At 38.2% G+C, this 16,925-nt stretch overlaps 1 protein-coding gene across 1 annotated transcript in view; it reads right to left on the minus strand.

Annotated features, from left to right (window-relative positions):
- The window catches only part of PARD3B (par-3 family cell polarity regulator beta), a 2,030,765-nt gene that overhangs the window by 1,917,303 nt on the left and 96,537 nt on the right, over window positions 1-16,925 (minus strand). The window contains exon 2 of the mRNA XM_069225990.1: window positions 13,264-13,323. Within this exon, the coding sequence (XP_069082091.1) occupies window positions 13,264-13,281 (18 nt within the window). The 5' untranslated portion in view covers window positions 13,282-13,323. The remainder of the gene's footprint in view (window positions 1-13,263; window positions 13,324-16,925) is intronic.

Here is a 16,925-nt window from a genome sequence, read left to right on the forward strand (position 1 = left end):
GCTCATGCTTAGTGTACTAGTCATTATCGGTCTTTTGATACTAAAATCGTACAGCTGTGGCAAAGTAAATTACATGGGTCCAGAGTTTTTAGAACCACAAACCCTCCTTTTGCCCTTACATAGGCAATAAACCTATTCTCATGCTAATCTGAGTCCAGGTCTATGTTTATAAGGCCATGGAGATGTTGCTGGAGCAAAATTCTAGTACTTGGTAACTCTCTCTGGACAGGTCTCCTCGAACATGAAATAGCACAAAAGGCCACATATGGCAGGACAAAATAAGGAATACCTCTATCTGCAGTAGGTGGCATAAGATCACACACCCAACAATTAGTGATGTTCACTACTAACTAATGTTGATGCCGAAGCTGTACAAAAGAATTGCTTACAAATTCTGATCTTTTAACCTGCTCATGTTCAGGAAAAGGGTGAAAAGAGTGCAAAGAAACAATAGTAGGAAAAGACATAAGTTGGGAAGTGGGTGCAGAAGTCAATTGAGTAGAGAAAAACAATCCCACCCATAAATGACAACGTCATGTTTAAAAGACACTAGAAAACACGTTATTAGGAACATATAGACAACGGGAGAAAGTAGTGACCACTATTACAAATGAAAAAATAATTTTTCACAACCCTAACCAAAAAGCAAATCCTAAAATTATCTAGTAACATTTTTAGGGCTCCTCCGCATTTCAGTAATTTTTGTATGTTCAGGTGGAACAGTGGTGACTCTCATCAATGCTCTAAGGTGAAAAGGGGGTACTCTTTCCACAGAAAATGGACTTTATTCTGCTTTTACTAAACAGAATAGTACTTTAAAACAATGCCAGCAAAACAATCAGTCTCCTAACACCTAGTCTATACAATCACACGGAAACCTCTTGTGAAACCAACTATGCCCAGAGTCCGTTCAAAAAGCCTCTCTGGCAGGCTTCTATTGTCCATCAAATTTTCTTTTGTTGTTTTCTTTCGCATGGGCCTCTCAATTCAGGCCTCTTTGTGAGAAAAGTACTGCTTAGTTGGAGTGCCCTCCTGGCAAACACCCACAGCTCACTCGAAAGTCTCAATGTCTTAAAGCAATGCACCAGTGTCTCTCCTCTGTGGCAGACACTACAAACAATGTGCTCTTCATTGATCAAGGGCACAAATCATCTCGTGCAGACCCAAGCACCATTAATTGGGAAATAGCTCAAGCTCAGCAGCACTTTCAGACTCCAACACTCATTATTTAGTGTCAGAGGACGCTCAAGCTGCTCTTTCATGGGCACCACAATATAGTGCCTTTTTCCAAACTTGAAATCTCCGGTGCACTGCCCTTCTTCCGTTGGAGCAAAGAAAAGGGGGGGTGTGGCCAAAACTCAGGCCAAGGGGCTCAAGGGATTGCACACTGTCAGAGGTTACCAGCACATGACAGGTAGAGAAATGAAACCTCAAAACAGCTCTGCCATCAACAACAGGAATCCTTCTCTTTAGCTCTTTTACACTGAAACTTTGGTTTTGTGATGTCCAACGCCGTCTGATGGAGCAAGTACGATACCATGCGCTGGCGATCGCTGTCCAGCTTTGCTACTTTCTGGGTGCTGAGACTTAGGGCCAAAACGTCCGTCTTTCATCTGTAGCTGTCACTGATGGGAATTAGGCTTAAATCAATGTCCTGCAGGTTATTATGACTTGATACCCACAGAATCTAGTGACGTAGGAAATGTGCCACAGTTGTTAGCTCCCTTCAATTTAGTACAAAAACAGTTCATGGTTTTTAACAAGGGGACTGCAAGCAGGTGGTCTGCAATCTTCAAAGTAGTAGCCATACACCATGGGCATAAAATACAAAGACAAAGGCAGAAGGGCAAAACAGGGTCTCTAGCATCTTTAATTGGGTTCTCTCCAATATTCTCTGCCATCTATAGCTACATGAGAATTCTATCTGAATGGATTTCCTCACACAGTGGCATTGTCTAATGGGGTAAACACATATTTTCCTCAATGATTAAGTCTAGGTGTTCCTCCTTATCTTAGAACATCTCAATAGAGAAATCACATGATACCGATTATCAGGGACATGTAGAAACCTTCCTTTAAAAACTGTGCATCAGGTGCACTATGCAATACACAGGCTAATGGTCAAATGTGCAAACAAAAAGACAAGAACTAGAGGGTCCTGATATTTGCATGATTAGGACACATCTGATCCCACCAAAAATTAAAGTAGCAGGAACAGAAGGGAACCGAAAACCAAATTAAAATAGACATTGAAAATTCGTCATGTTCAAAAAGGTAAACATAAGCTATCTCCTATTGAGATGGAAAACTTGTCTTACTATAATATTGAGTCAGTTAACCAGTATATCGCTACCCTGACAGTCAGGCTGGAAAACATTGAAGCAGGCCTAAGGCAAATTCTTGAAAACCAGTCTGGTCATACCAAAGGGAATTATACATAACATGGGGGTCCCTGGTACATCACTGCAGCCTGGAAATGTGAACCTGAACAATACATCAATAATAATAAAAGGGCTGACTGGTGAAAGGAATTCGAAAAAGAGAAATGGGACTAGGACATAGCTAAAATCTCAATAACTAAGCATGATGCGACATTGGTCAGGGGAAGTAACAAAAGAAAAAATCTATAGGAAGAACAAAAAAAATTATTTGGATGATAGTCAGGCATGTGACACAACACCGAGAGTACGGGTGATACACAAAGGCCAAAGTTACACAAATTTTAACTCTACCGTTGGTGACTACACCATATACGGTACTCCTAGCTAATGTTTCAGTTCCTTCTTCAGGAAAAAATGAAAACCTGGTTTTCTTTTAAGGAACAAAAGCCATATGCTACTTAGGAAACAGAACATCATTAACTAATGTAATATAGAAATTAGGCCACCTTGAGTCACAGATCTATAATTTCATCCTTAGGTCCAATCAAGGCTACATAAATGTAGGGCTGCCTGTTCCTTTAAGGGAAGGGGCAGTAACGTGACTAACTGCAGGTGACACACTTTGATCCTGTATATCTCTTTTTATTTTCCTTCAATACCATTATAGCCAAATAGACATGCACTGTTGAAGTGTTGTTTCTTATGTTCACAGCATGAAATATCATTATCTGTGGAATTTAGTAACCAGAACAAGTTCAACCAACTGTTGCGTAGCGATGGGCATCGTCATGACCATCCCCTCACAACACAGGGGAGCTTGTAATAGTATCAAAAGCAGCAACAAACATGCAAAAAACAAATAAAAAATAATAAAAACGCACAAAACGTCAAGCCATCAGATATACTTGCTGTGTATCAAGCACAAAAAGCATAGACAAAACAATAGCATGTGTGAATAAGCGGTGACACACAACACCATGTCATGTACTTTATGCACTGTAAACCTGCAGCCAAAACCCAATATTTGGGCCTGTTTAATTTGTCAGGTTTAAAATCCTTACCCTCCTTTTGACAGTAGATCACCAGGCAATGGAAATCTGCTGTCAAATATAACTTTACTGTTTCTCTTCTAACATACAGGACCAGCAAGAACAATTCATGATAGGACCAAATACACGAAAATAAATTTCCATTACTTAACTGTTACCCTCTTGTCAGTTACTTCGCAACATCAAGCCACCTTAGTTTTACCTTTCTAAAAGTAAAAATTATTACACTGACACTCCATATTAAATTGGCACCTACAATTTCCACTGTGAAAAATAAGTCTTAATTGGTAAATCGTTCTCATTAACGCATGTAGTCTTCAAAATTTTAGAAAAGGGCTTCATCTTATTTTCTGTCTAAGACTTAATGCAACACTTCGTTTTCTGTCAAATAAAAGCAACTAGCAGGCATCATTTTATTTTTTTCGAGCGGAGACACAAATGTATCAGTTCTGCAGAGCATTTAACATGATGTTGGGACTTTCGAAGAAACCCCTTTTTTTTATATTTTCCCTTTGGAATTAAGTTCTTTAATTGTATTGATGTTCTTCTGGAGAAACCAGAAATCCCACTTTTAGAGGCTTGTAGGGTCATTCTGCATTTCACAGAGACAAGGCCCTAATTTAAAAGGTCACAAGTGTCAACATGACAGCCTCCTCCATTGTTTATGGGAAAACTAAAGATAGCATCTCAGCAGCGTGACTTGAGCCAGCCTCTGTAGCTCTCCTAGCTTCTGCCACTCTGAATCTGTCAAAGACAGTAGGCCTTCCTGTTTTCCTTCTAACCTGCAATAATTCACTCTATTTAAAAAAAATTAAAAAATCCCTTTTAGGCGCTAAAAATTGTTATCTCTATTTCCAGATTATTAAACTACATTTACTGTGAATAATTCACAAACCTTAATAACACACATACCAGTTGTTAGAATAAATGCTTGTTGCAATCCCATGCAATGGTACATATTTCATCAACCTCGAATGAATGAACGTCTCAGTAGGCCCAGCTGAAGTTAGAACCTTCAACCTCGATATTAAAACAAGCCTTTGTACTGGCACATTGACTCATTGAATCATAAGAAGGCACAACCTGCAAATATATATCAAACCTAAATGTATGCATTTACTGAAGCCTGAGACACTTTAAAAAGTACTCCGAATGAAAGAAAATTTAGTTTAAACAGTGCTTTTGCCCAAAATCGACTTTGATATTTTAGGCATTAAAAATCAATATCCTACAATTTTCTTGCATAATATGCATTACCAGAATGTCTATTACACAATCCATGAGTCAGCCATTGAAAATATTAACTTATACTTTATAGAAATGAGCTTGTTTGCTCCTGCGCCAAGGGAAAATTGCACATACAAATGTCATTTTAGCGGTGAAACATAACTTAAATTAAATTTTAATGCTAGGAGGTCATAGTATAGGTATTAAGCTTTATAAATATTAAAAAACGATTTTGAAAGGCACTTATTTTTTAAATAATGTTTCCATAATGAATAATTTTCTTTAAAAAAAAAAAAAAAACAATTGTTCTTTTTTTGTGATAATTCCACATATAAAAGCAAGCTGCATCCCTTGCCTATTATTTGGGATACATTAACTCACAAGCCTAAGCGCATAAGCCTAACTTGAAATGCGTCACATTTTCGCGCCACTTTCATTTAAAAGGAAGGTTATGCAAAATTCCACCCATGTTTAACTGGGAAAGTGCTGGCTGAATTGAACATTCCTATCAAATATACTGCAGCTGAAAGGTTTGCCTGTGAACATCTAATACAATGCATCTAAGAAAAATGCTGTAAATGTATTTTTTTTTTGTTGTTGCAAAAATAGATAATTTCGTTTTTGTTTGGGGCCCTATTTATATCTATTGAATGTGTTTTCTAATTTATTAAGCATTTAACGGCAGTTTTGTATATGTGCACAATTGCTCATTCTATAAATTAAAAAGGAACATATAGCTATGTTAGCACATCACATGGTTCATTTCTGGATTTTTTCTAAGTTTCTACTTAATATTAATTAACCAACATTTTACTTAACAAACTGTAAACATCAAGAAGACCCACAAACACACATTGAGCTCATTTCAGATATAAACAGAAAACACTCAGTACACACAATACAGCGCGCTTTAGCCATTTTTCATAAATAGCGCCGTCGCAATTTACTTACAGAACCGTTTGCAGATCCTAGTTGTAAGTCATATTTACAAGAAAAAAAAAAGAAAACTTTTCTCAATTATTTCCAAGAATAGCGGACCCATAGTTTATTAAACGTGATGGGGCCTACTCCGTGCTTCACATATAGTTCATAGGTTGGAGTTCCAATCGGAGGAACCGGACATGAGTCCTCCAACCGGGAGTCCCTTTTACAACCAAGACAAAACAAATTTCCAAGTCTGCTAAGACCAGGCATCTTCGCTCACTAGTCTAGCTTCAAACTTCAAAGGATTATTGTTTACGATAGTCTCGTGAATACACGAGTCCTTCGACTTTGGTACTTGCAAGTTCCAAATCAAAGTGATCCCGAAGGGATACCAAACCAAATGTCCAACTAAGGACCAAACCAAGTGTCCAACTAAGGACTGGGAGACGCTCCACTTATACTTAACTGAAAATATCGATGACGTCACCAGAAGACTCGTCTTATCGTTTCGCTCTACCAAACATCAAGGGTCCAAATCAGGGCGATAGCCAGGGCAGCAGTCCTTCGTAGCCGTCGGGAAGCGGGGAACCTCGCAGCAAAGACTTTTGGACCACGTCGACATGCAGGGGTCGATGAAGTGGCGGCCTTCCTCCAGAATTTTCACACAAAGCTCCCCACGGACCTCAGGCTTGGACCGGTACCGCTGGTATCGCCCCACGTTGGGCGCCAACTGAGGTACTGGGTTTTTCAGAACCAGTACTGATCCGGTAACCCAGTGGTGCCAGGGTACACCCAAAGACCTCGTGTACTTTCCTGATTCAGACCACAGAAACTCAGAGTCTTCTAGGTGAAGTCAAAGATCGAATTTATTGGCTGCAACCAAGTGACAAGCGTCCTAGAAGTACAACAGCACGGTTTGTATGTTCTCAGGAGACTGTGTTTCAATGCAAAGTCAGGTTTCCTTATATACAGTTTTTTAAGCTTCAGGCAGACATTCTTGACATTTTGGTTGGTCATTCACATGTTTTCACTACAAAGGAAAAAACAGTTTCATGATGAAACCTCATATTTCATGTCATCCAACCCATAATAAATTACCCGGGAAGGCCTAGTATTTTACATCAGATAAGTGTGGACCCCCAATAAAAACGGGCACCTCCCCCTCGTAAAGTAAGAAGAAGAAAAGAGCAGGTGCAGGTGTGAGCAAGATTAGGCAGGGTGTGTGAGCGATAATAAGGGTTTTATGGCATGGTGTGCCTTGATGCTATCTGATTCGGCCACTGGGAGAGGGACTGACCAAACAGGTTTGGCCTGAGGCAATGGTTCCAGTTTGCCCAGGTCAGAGAAAAGTCAATCAAGGTGTATGTGTCCTTGGAATCAAATCTGACTGTATTATAAGCCTATGTGAGGGCAACTTTTAAAATGGCTGCCGTGTATAAAATGGGAGCCACGAGTGCAGGACGAAAATGGCGATTCCGAGGTGAAAACGCTGCTGGAATTGAGCGAAAATGCTCATGCTTAGTGTACTAGTCATCATCGGTCTTTTGATACTAAAATCGTACTGCTGTGGCAAAGTAAATTACATGGGTCCAGAATTTTTAGAACCACAGGCACACTAAATCCTGTCTTTGAAGGCCAAATTCAAGATGAATTTGTGCCTGGCAAATGTATGTCTGATTCTTAAAGACTGATTTTTCTGCTTTAACCTGTAGCAAACCCAATAATTTGGCGTCTTTCCCTCAAAAAAGAAAAATGAGCCATGGGTGATTAATTTAGTTGACACCTTCAAGAGATGGCCATAAGAGGGACATGCCAGTTTGTCATGAAGGGTCTTGAAGGCAAAGATGTTAGAAACAACTTTAGCCTTGAGCAAATCAAAGTGGCCCCTGAAGGAAACTCGATTGTCAAGCAAGATGCCCAGATACTTATAACTTTTAACATTTTCAATTGGATTTCCACTTGAGTACCAGACCGTAATCTAAACAGAGATCCTCTTATAGTCATGATCTTAGTTTTCTTGATATTAAGCTTAAGATGGTTATCTAACCTATATTCATCAAAGGAATTAATAAAATTCTGCTAACCTGTAGGAGTTTGATTAAGCAACACCGTGTCGTCGGCATATTGGCATTGAAGACATTTTAATGGCATATTGGCCAGCTTAGGTGGATGTGAATTCGATGTCTCCAGATGTTGATTTAAGTTCGCTCTAAAGAGATTAAATAAACGGGGGGCAAGAACGCACCTCTGTTTTAGGCCAGTTGATGACTCAATTCTCTGAGTAAGAGATGAACTATCTCCCAGCTTAATTTGAAATGAGGTATTTGTATAAAAATGTATTATTGAATCCAGAAGTTTGGAAGCAACATCCCATGTTGTTGGTTTTGCTATAGCAATTTTGTAAGAGTGGTATCAAAGGCTGCCTTTACATCTATGAAACAAATATAAAGCTTGCATTTCGTTGATGTGGCAGACTCAGCCGAAATCATCAAGGGGAGCAAGTTAGGGTTGGCCGACAGACCCTTAAGAAAACATGTTTGTTTCAATGGACTAAGATGTTCTGCTGCGGCCCAGGCTTCAAGTTCCTCTAGCTTGTGAGATGCAAATACCTTTGTCTCTACATCTGTTGGAGCAATTAAAGAATTATTACCATGTACATCCAGAGGACCGCTCTTTTAGGTAGGCTGCAAGATACTTTCTTGCATAATCCTGGCATCTTCTCAGTCAGGATGACTTCATTATCGAGGGGAGTCAATACACTTGACCACAGCCTGGAGGTGGCCCTAAAAATAGCATTTGGCGTGCCATTTGCACCTGGTGTCTCATTACTCTTAATTCATATAAGACGTGCTGTTGTATCTTCCTGTGCAAGGGGTACCACAGTAGTGACATACAGTATGGTATTTTGCTGTCTTTAATCTGGCCTACCTCCAATTTCATCATTGTTTTTTTCTTAAAAGTCCAATATTGTTGGATACCCTTGGGACAAGTGTGGTTACTGGCCGAAAACCACACCAGACATTTATATATTCAACCTAAATGGCCTCCGGAATATTGGCACTATGCGCCCTGTTTCTGTTGTTTTTCCAGGTCATTAATGACAGACCAAGAAGCCCTGCTGTTGTTGAGCTTACTTGTACCTAGTAATTTGTTTCATCGGTCCTGGTGGTATTTGTTCTTCACATTCCATAGATCTTGCTTATAGGCTCGTCTTAGCTTGTGTAATTCATATTTGGCTTTAGTTTTAAGATGAAAAACTCTTGAGGTGATAGGCAGCTTTGGTAGAGCTGTTCAGAGCCTTTGTTATCAATGCAGGGTTGCTGTGAGAGGTTTTGTTAATACGTTTTTCTTTGACAAAGGTTTGGATGCAAACTGTATCATTAGACAATGTATGATGTTATTCCATATATCTACTAAAGATGATATTTAAGCAGGAAGGGTACATCCGGTTCTTTTTAATTTTTTCAGCTTCTGAAGAATCTTGTCCTGAGTTTCAGACCGCCAGAATTATCACTTTAAACTGCATGTAGAAACAGCTTGAAGATAAACATTGGACTTCTGCATGCAACAAATTGGGAAGTCCTGAGAAAATACTTGTGAATTGTGATCACTTTCCATTGTTGGTATTATGAAAAAGCCAAAGCCATATAATAATAGGCCCCTTGATCTGGTGGTATAATCTATTATACAGCTATAACAAAAGGACCTGAATGTCTGGACCATAGCTGAATTGTTGGTAAAGCAATCAGTAAGTAGCTGCAACCCCAATTGAAACTGGTTGATGCATAACTGGGCTATACCACTGCTATACTAGCTATAGGATTTTGATTTTACACTAGTGATATTGATTTGTATATTAAAGTCGCCAGAAATAATGTTTGCAATAGGGCATTAAATGAAGAACAATTTGACAAATTGCCTCAAGATGGATGACTGGGCTATATTTTTTTCATTTGTCTCGTGCTCAAGTATTGGTTTATTAGGTATAGCGGAAGCACAACTCCAATTTTTATTATACATTGGAGCCAATTTAGGTTATAAGTAAGGGATTTAAATTTGAATTCAATTTCAAGTGATCAATAAAATGACTAGCCCACCCTTAGCCTCCCCTCTGGGTGACGATCTTGTAGCTTTGGTGAAAATCTCTTGATACCTGATAATCATGGTACTCTGTTCCCGCCATGTTTTTTGGAGCATTAATATCTCGAACACTTGCAGGAAGAGAATGGGTTCTGGGTCACCCAAAAGGCTTACGAGGCCATGAACATTCCAGGAACAAACTCTCATTGGCAGTTGTATCATTGGTGCAGTTCCATTTTCACTAATAGGTTCCAGGCCCTTAAGAAGCAACAGAAGCCAAGACCAGTCCTCCATTTGAATGTTATTCCTGGAACTTTGTTTACAGGTACACAGCTTAGAGGCTGGTCTTATAATTTTAAAATTTGGCGTATTATCTGGTTTGGAGAGAGGTCCTATGACATCTCATAAAAACACAGAGGGCTGATGTTGAGGTTTGACTGAGGCGGATAAGTGCCTTTTTTTCATTAGAGATAATGATGAAATTAATATTGATGGATATTTCATAGGGGGATTTCGATGTCACACTCTGCAAGCTCTGCTCTACAAGTAAACACTCTATTTGCTGTTTCAGGAGTTGACCATGTAATCAGAGCAGTTTCACATGACGAATTGTAGGGATCCGGATCAAATTGAATGGCCTCAAAATCTTCAGACGTGAGTCTGCACAGTGTCAAAATTGATGCTACACGTTTTAGAATTGCACTATGATTAAGAATGTCATATGGGCCTCTAGATAGGTATTTGGGAATAAAAATGAGCTTAGTAGAATTGAAATGCGAGCTTGATAATGGCATTACTTATTGTATCTCGAAGCCCTTATCAAGTGCTAGATGCTGATCTTCTATGGCGGCCAAATTGAATCACTATGATTGCTCATTGTCATAATTTGTTAAGTTGGTATTTACTTTGTGTCTGATAATTAAGGCACCTATTTTTCCGTTGTCTTTATTTATAAATAGAAACAATAAAAAAACTGAATTACACGAGCAGGTCTTTTCTAATTGCATTAGCTGTAATGACCATTCTCCACACCCTCACAATGTAAAGGAAATCCGAGCAGTTGAGTGCTCAGAAGTGTCACGAGTATTGCCAGGAGAGGAAATGTCAGGGTAATGGAGGCCAAGGGTGGTTAATGCGGCCTAGCTGCCTTTCTTTTCCTAGAAGGCAGCTCTTGCCCATTCCCTGTTCAGTCACGGGCAGAGGAGGTGTGAGAAAGAATGGGCTGAAGTAGCCTCAGAGCTCCCAGTATTATAATAAGAAATTCACCCAACAAACGTGGCAGGAAAACTTTAGGATGCTGTGCATCCCAGCACCTGACTGAAATCAGTGTTGGGTGGTGAAAGACGACATGAATGGAGATTATTCCAAGGAAGCCAGGGAGGCTGAGACATCGAGTGCTTTACCATTTATTAAAACAGTATATGCTGGGATTATATTTATGTTCAGTTCCTATGTGCGTTTCCTTAGAAACTGTGTCTTTTTTGTAAGGAAAAGTTTGTTTTCCAGCCCCAGCAGAGTACAGGTATTTTGACATAAACTAATGAAAAACGTTTTTACATATGGCAGAAATGGTGATAAGCATAGTTTTAGAAGGTGTAAAGTTTCTGATGAAAGGCACCAGAAATATCTATCTATCTATCTATCTATCTATCTATCTATCTATCTATCTATCTATCTATCTATCTATCTATCTATCTATCTATCTATCTATCTATCTATCTATCTATCTATCTATCTATCCATCTATCTATCTATCTATCTATCTATCTATCTATCTATCTATCTATCTATCTATCTATCTTAGATATACATGAATGTGAATATGTATATATATATTTAGATATCTATCTAACTATCTATCTATCTAGATATATGTATATATTAGATATATGTATGTGAAAATATATATATACTTAGATAGATAGATGGATAGACTTGTATGTGTGCATGCTTGTAAAATTCAAATCCAATGCGCCATCTTTAAGCGGGGATCTTTTGGTTTCATCAGCACTTCAGTACAGGATGAAATGTTCCTTAATATTTTCCCACCACATGATCACATTCAAAACAGGACCTAGGAATACAATGGGAGAAATTAAGGCACATTGAAACTTAATGGTGCATTGCAACCCAGTAGCAATCTGTGCTTCTCAGCTTTTCTCCCCTAAGGGTAAACTTTTTCAGCTTTTTATTTTTGATGGGCTTGGAGGTGTGGAGACAAAGAATGTTAAAATCCTTTTATGGTGGTGGGGTTGGATGACAAACGCTTTCTCATATTGTGCTCTACTTCTCCTTGGTAGTTTATATATCAATAAATACTGCTATTGTTTAGAAAACCAGTAACAATTATTTGTAGAAGAAATACAATTGAGAATTACTTTTCTAACGACGAAAACAATGTATCTGGGGATGGACGTGACCAAACACAGAAGTTAATAAAAAGGAATTATTCACAACTGCAATGAAGCGAATTTAGCAAATAATCATCTATATTTCAACCTGAGACTATAATTGTCCTGGGATGAGAGCCCCTTCTTAGATATTACTTGGTGGGGGGGGGGGGGGGGAATGTTTTTCTATGCTTTATATGGTGTCATTTGATAGACACTAGGCATGTCAGCCCTTCTAGTCTCCCTACATCCTCTAGGTTAGCTTGAACTAGCAGTGCCAATGCTGGTTTTCGAGGGAGGCCAGAGGTGCTGGAGCAGCAAGTGATGTTGGCCTGGATTCAAAGTTCCGATGATCAAGAGGATGGGATTTTTGCAGGCTGGTCCACACCATTTACCTTTTACTACACAATTGCTTCTTCTCAATAGTATATATTTCCAAGTAGCAGCAAAGCGCACATGGATCCTGGTTACAGCTTTTGTTAAAATCAATACAAATAAAAATGCCCTGGGATAATAATATGCTGTTTATTACCTTATTTGAAGGAATATATATATATATATATATGTATATATATATATATATATATATATATATATATATATATACATATATATATATATATATATTTTCCTCCTCTCTCCCCTTTGAATCGGGGCAGAGTATGGCATTCCTTGGCAGCTTTTGGTTATTTTATTGTGTTTATACTGAGGTATAAACAGTGCGGCTCATCGCTTTTCAGCATAAATTAACTTGGTCACCAGCCCACCACCATTTTCATTTTCTATATATACACATTGTAAACCATACTAAACATCCACAGACTAGTGCAGGGTAGTGCTCTTCAGTGCTATCTTTGTAAATCCCACATTGTCACTAAACACTTGTTATTTATGACAATAATATCAAATCTCATATTTAAAACAAAGACATCCCTTCAGATTATTCCCTTTTATAAATTTATAACTCGGACATAAAGATTCCAACCCATGACAACATCAACTTTTTCACAAAATATAATGTATAAACTAAATTGAACTTACTTTATCACAAATGGGATGGCACACTAGATAATGTCACAAAAACTATAAATATATTTTTTACTTACTGCTTATTTAACTTTTCTATAATACCACTCTATTATAGCCTAAGTACGCATATTCTATATATAAGATGAAATCAACTTATCGTAGCATGATTTCGGCCATCCTCACCTTTCTTCGGTCACACATGTGATAGTTATCCTGCCTAAATTCTTCTCCCAGGCTGTATTTCTGAAAAAATATATACAAGGAATACTTTAAAACTTTGCACAAATATGGCAATCTAGCACAATGCAAACATTAAAGATGAATAGACATTTCCTTGTGAATATTTAAACCTTGGGGTTCCTTGGAGTCGATTTCTAAAATATATCTGGACTCCAACAATCTAAGGCCCATATTTATACTGTTTTAGCGCCACATTTGCGCCGCTTTTTGACGCAAAAATGGCGCAAACTTACAAAATACAATTTTATTTTGCAAGTTTGCACCGCATTTGCGTAAAAAAATGACGCAAATGCGGCGCTAAAAAAGTATAAATATGGGCCTTGTTTCTCTCTAATGCCCCCTTTCATTGTCCCTGGTACACAATCAATCCCACAGTATGTGAGTCTGGTAGGGTCCCCCTCATGAAATGTATGGATGTGGCTGGCTATTGAGTAGTTGATTTCTTTATTCTTTATTGCCTGGAGGTGCTGAAGAAGTCTCTTGTTTACTGGCAAAATAGTACTGACTATATAGGGTTTAGGGCATGTGCGGAGCAGAACATACACTTCAAACTCTGTTTTACAATTTAGGGCAGTTTTTAACTCAGTCCTCTTATTGAAAATGGTAACAATCTCTGTTGTATTGACACAATCAATACATGCCTTGCATTTATCACATTTCGTGAACTCATTTCTCAGTTGTAATGACTGCTCTTTCCTCATCGTTTCATCGATTTTATCTAACATATCCCTTATTCTTGGTGCTTTCCTAAAAGTAATCTATGGTCTCCTTCCCATCTTCGAACTTACAACTGAATCATTCCTGATAAAAGCCGTTCGCTTCTGTAAAGCCCTTCGCAGTTTGCCATGTTGTCGATGATAGGATATTATGAACCTACAGGCTTGTTCCTCACTCTTATTTTCTTTCTGCATCTTAAAAAAGAACATCCTCCCTTTTATACTTGGCTATCCTGTTCATTGTTGTCATCCGACTTTTATCCGACTAGACCCTTGCCTTCAGGCTAGCTAACATCTCATCCTGAGTACTTTCGAAAATCTCTTGTGTACTACAAATTCTTCTAGCAAGCATTAGTTCCCCAAACAGAATACTATTCTTTAATGCTGGAGGATGAAAACGTTTTGCATGCAGCATGCTATTCCCAGCTGTTGGTTTTATAAACCAAGTAGTCATTAATTAGAAATCTTGCACTTTAAATCTCACAACTAGGAAATCCAGCTGTGATCTACAAACACATAAATATTTATTTTATAATATATAAAACAATTAGCCGTAACGGGCACAACAAGTACAATTGATTATTGCCTTCATAGTGGCAAAAACAGTACGTCTGGGGTAGAAAATCCCCCAAAACATATAGAAGATAAAATGAACAAACACAAATGTACAAACAAAAGTCAGTAACAAATACAGATGATTTGGATTTCTTTGGCTTAAAATACTACATATCTGTATCCAGTTCTGCAGTGCTGATAACGACTGAGCATTTCTCCCTGGTCACATGAAGTGTTTTAACAACAGCACAATGGCAATGTAATTGTTGATTCCTTACATTTATATAAATTGGTCACAAACATAAGGACACTGATGATTATTTAGTGGATTATCCAGAATTTGAAACCACGTCGCTTAAAGGGCGGAAGATGTACACCTGCTAGTCGTGTCGAACATCCATTGACATTGAACACAGGGCAGCAGATAATATCAAATGTCACCATTGATAGACTTTCTGCTCCACTTGTAAAGAAGGGCTGCATGGAGCAAATGACAATGGAACAATGCATAAATCATTCACACAAACATTTTGAAGAGGCTGTGGTTATCCCACACAAAGTTGTGAAAGACATGTGTAAAAGTGGTTTTCTGCTTCCCCAGACTGATGGCCCACTTGGAGAGCTTCAGCAATGACAATGTGCAAAACCAGCCAACTGTATGAGAAATATCTTCCTGAAGTTTTTGAAGCACAGTTTGGAAACATACATCAGGCTGTAGCAAATGTCCCTGTATCTTTAACGATTGATGAAACCACAGAGGTGCATTGTGACCCAGCATTGGTCACATATTAAACAAGATGAGGAAAAAGGTTACTGCTCAGACGGAAATGACATCACTGTATTTGATAAGTGTAATTCTGCTACCCTTGCCCTAATTGTAAACTATGTGTTTCAGAAATTGGGGTAATCAGGGCATTATCTTGTTGCTATAGGTTATGATTCTGCATTCTACATGTCAAAGGCAGTAAATGATGTGCGTGGTGCTCAAAAGGTTACTTTCAATTAACATAAAAAAATCTATATCATGTTATCCACCTGGCAAATTCCTCTGCTCTGTGTCAGCTTAAGAATCAGGACACATGATTTTTTTAATAAAAGCTAGAGCAGTATTTACGTACACACAGAACATTTATTCTTGACGAAAAGCAGAGACGAAAATAAAATATCCTGGCTGGTTGTTCTGATTCGATGGTTCAGCTGGGAGAAGGGAGCAGTAAGACATTTGGAAATAGGCACTACTTCGTTGTTTTTGTAAACAATGAAGAAGCTGTTGGTTCGCCTATGAAAACTACTTGGCCCAAGGGGTGCCAGCTGTCAATCTATCTAAGTGAAATTACATTTCACTGTTAACTCTCTGGCTGGTATCATCAAAGTACAGAAGAAGCTTGAGTCGGAAGAAACATGTTCACCAAATATATTCAGCCATAGATGTTGAGATTACTTTGGCATTTGAGCAAGACTATACCCAAGACCCAATGATTACCCCTTTATTGCATACGTTCCCACAGAGAAAAGCGAATACCCTTCTAGAAGAGATGATACATTTTAAAGAAACACTGGAAAGCGAGCTGTCCTAGCTAGAAACTTTACAGGGCTAATCAGCGAAAGCCCTTTTTGGGAATGGGTCTCAACCCTGAAACCTTTCAAGTATGTTCAATACAGTTAAGTTTTCAGGATTATAAAGATGTATTCATGTCAGTTGGAGCTTGTGATGACATAATGACTGTTGTTGAAGATGAGTTCTACAAATATTGAATGCACAATATTCCACAAGGAGAGATCAGTGCCATAACATACTGGTGTCATCAGAAGCAAGAATGCATAGCATTGTGTAATCTTGCCTTGCCGTGAATCATTTCAGTATCATTTGCAAATACTTGAACAGGTTTTCTTTGGTCTTCATTTCTTTAAAACAACAGAAAGAACAACAGTGTCTTCAAAAACTCTTGTAATGCTCTTGTGCTTGTACTAGAGTGGTAAAGTTTTTATACAACTGTATTACGTTTCTTTAATTTGGCATTTATATAAATACATTTAAACCTGTAGCAACTGAGTGCAAGTGTGTTTTGTCTGTCTAAATAATTGTGGATAAATGCAGATAAAATGACCAAAAATACATGTGGATAAATAGATTCAGAGGTTTAAAAAATATATACTATAAAACCAGGAGCCCTACTTATAATTTGTTAATGGTGGCAAACACAGATTTTATTTGGAGTTTCGACAGTACTGGTTATATTTTTGAATGAGTCAGCACATTTTCAGAAATTATGTCTTCAAGCTCTACCTCAACTACACTCTTCAATTTCAATTCACACCCCAAGTACGTCATTT

This window comes from Pleurodeles waltl, chromosome 3_1 (genome assembly GCF_031143425.1).
Source record: "Pleurodeles waltl isolate 20211129_DDA chromosome 3_1, aPleWal1.hap1.20221129, whole genome shotgun sequence".
NCBI classification, from domain to species: domain Eukaryota; kingdom Metazoa; phylum Chordata; class Amphibia; order Caudata; family Salamandridae; genus Pleurodeles; species Pleurodeles waltl.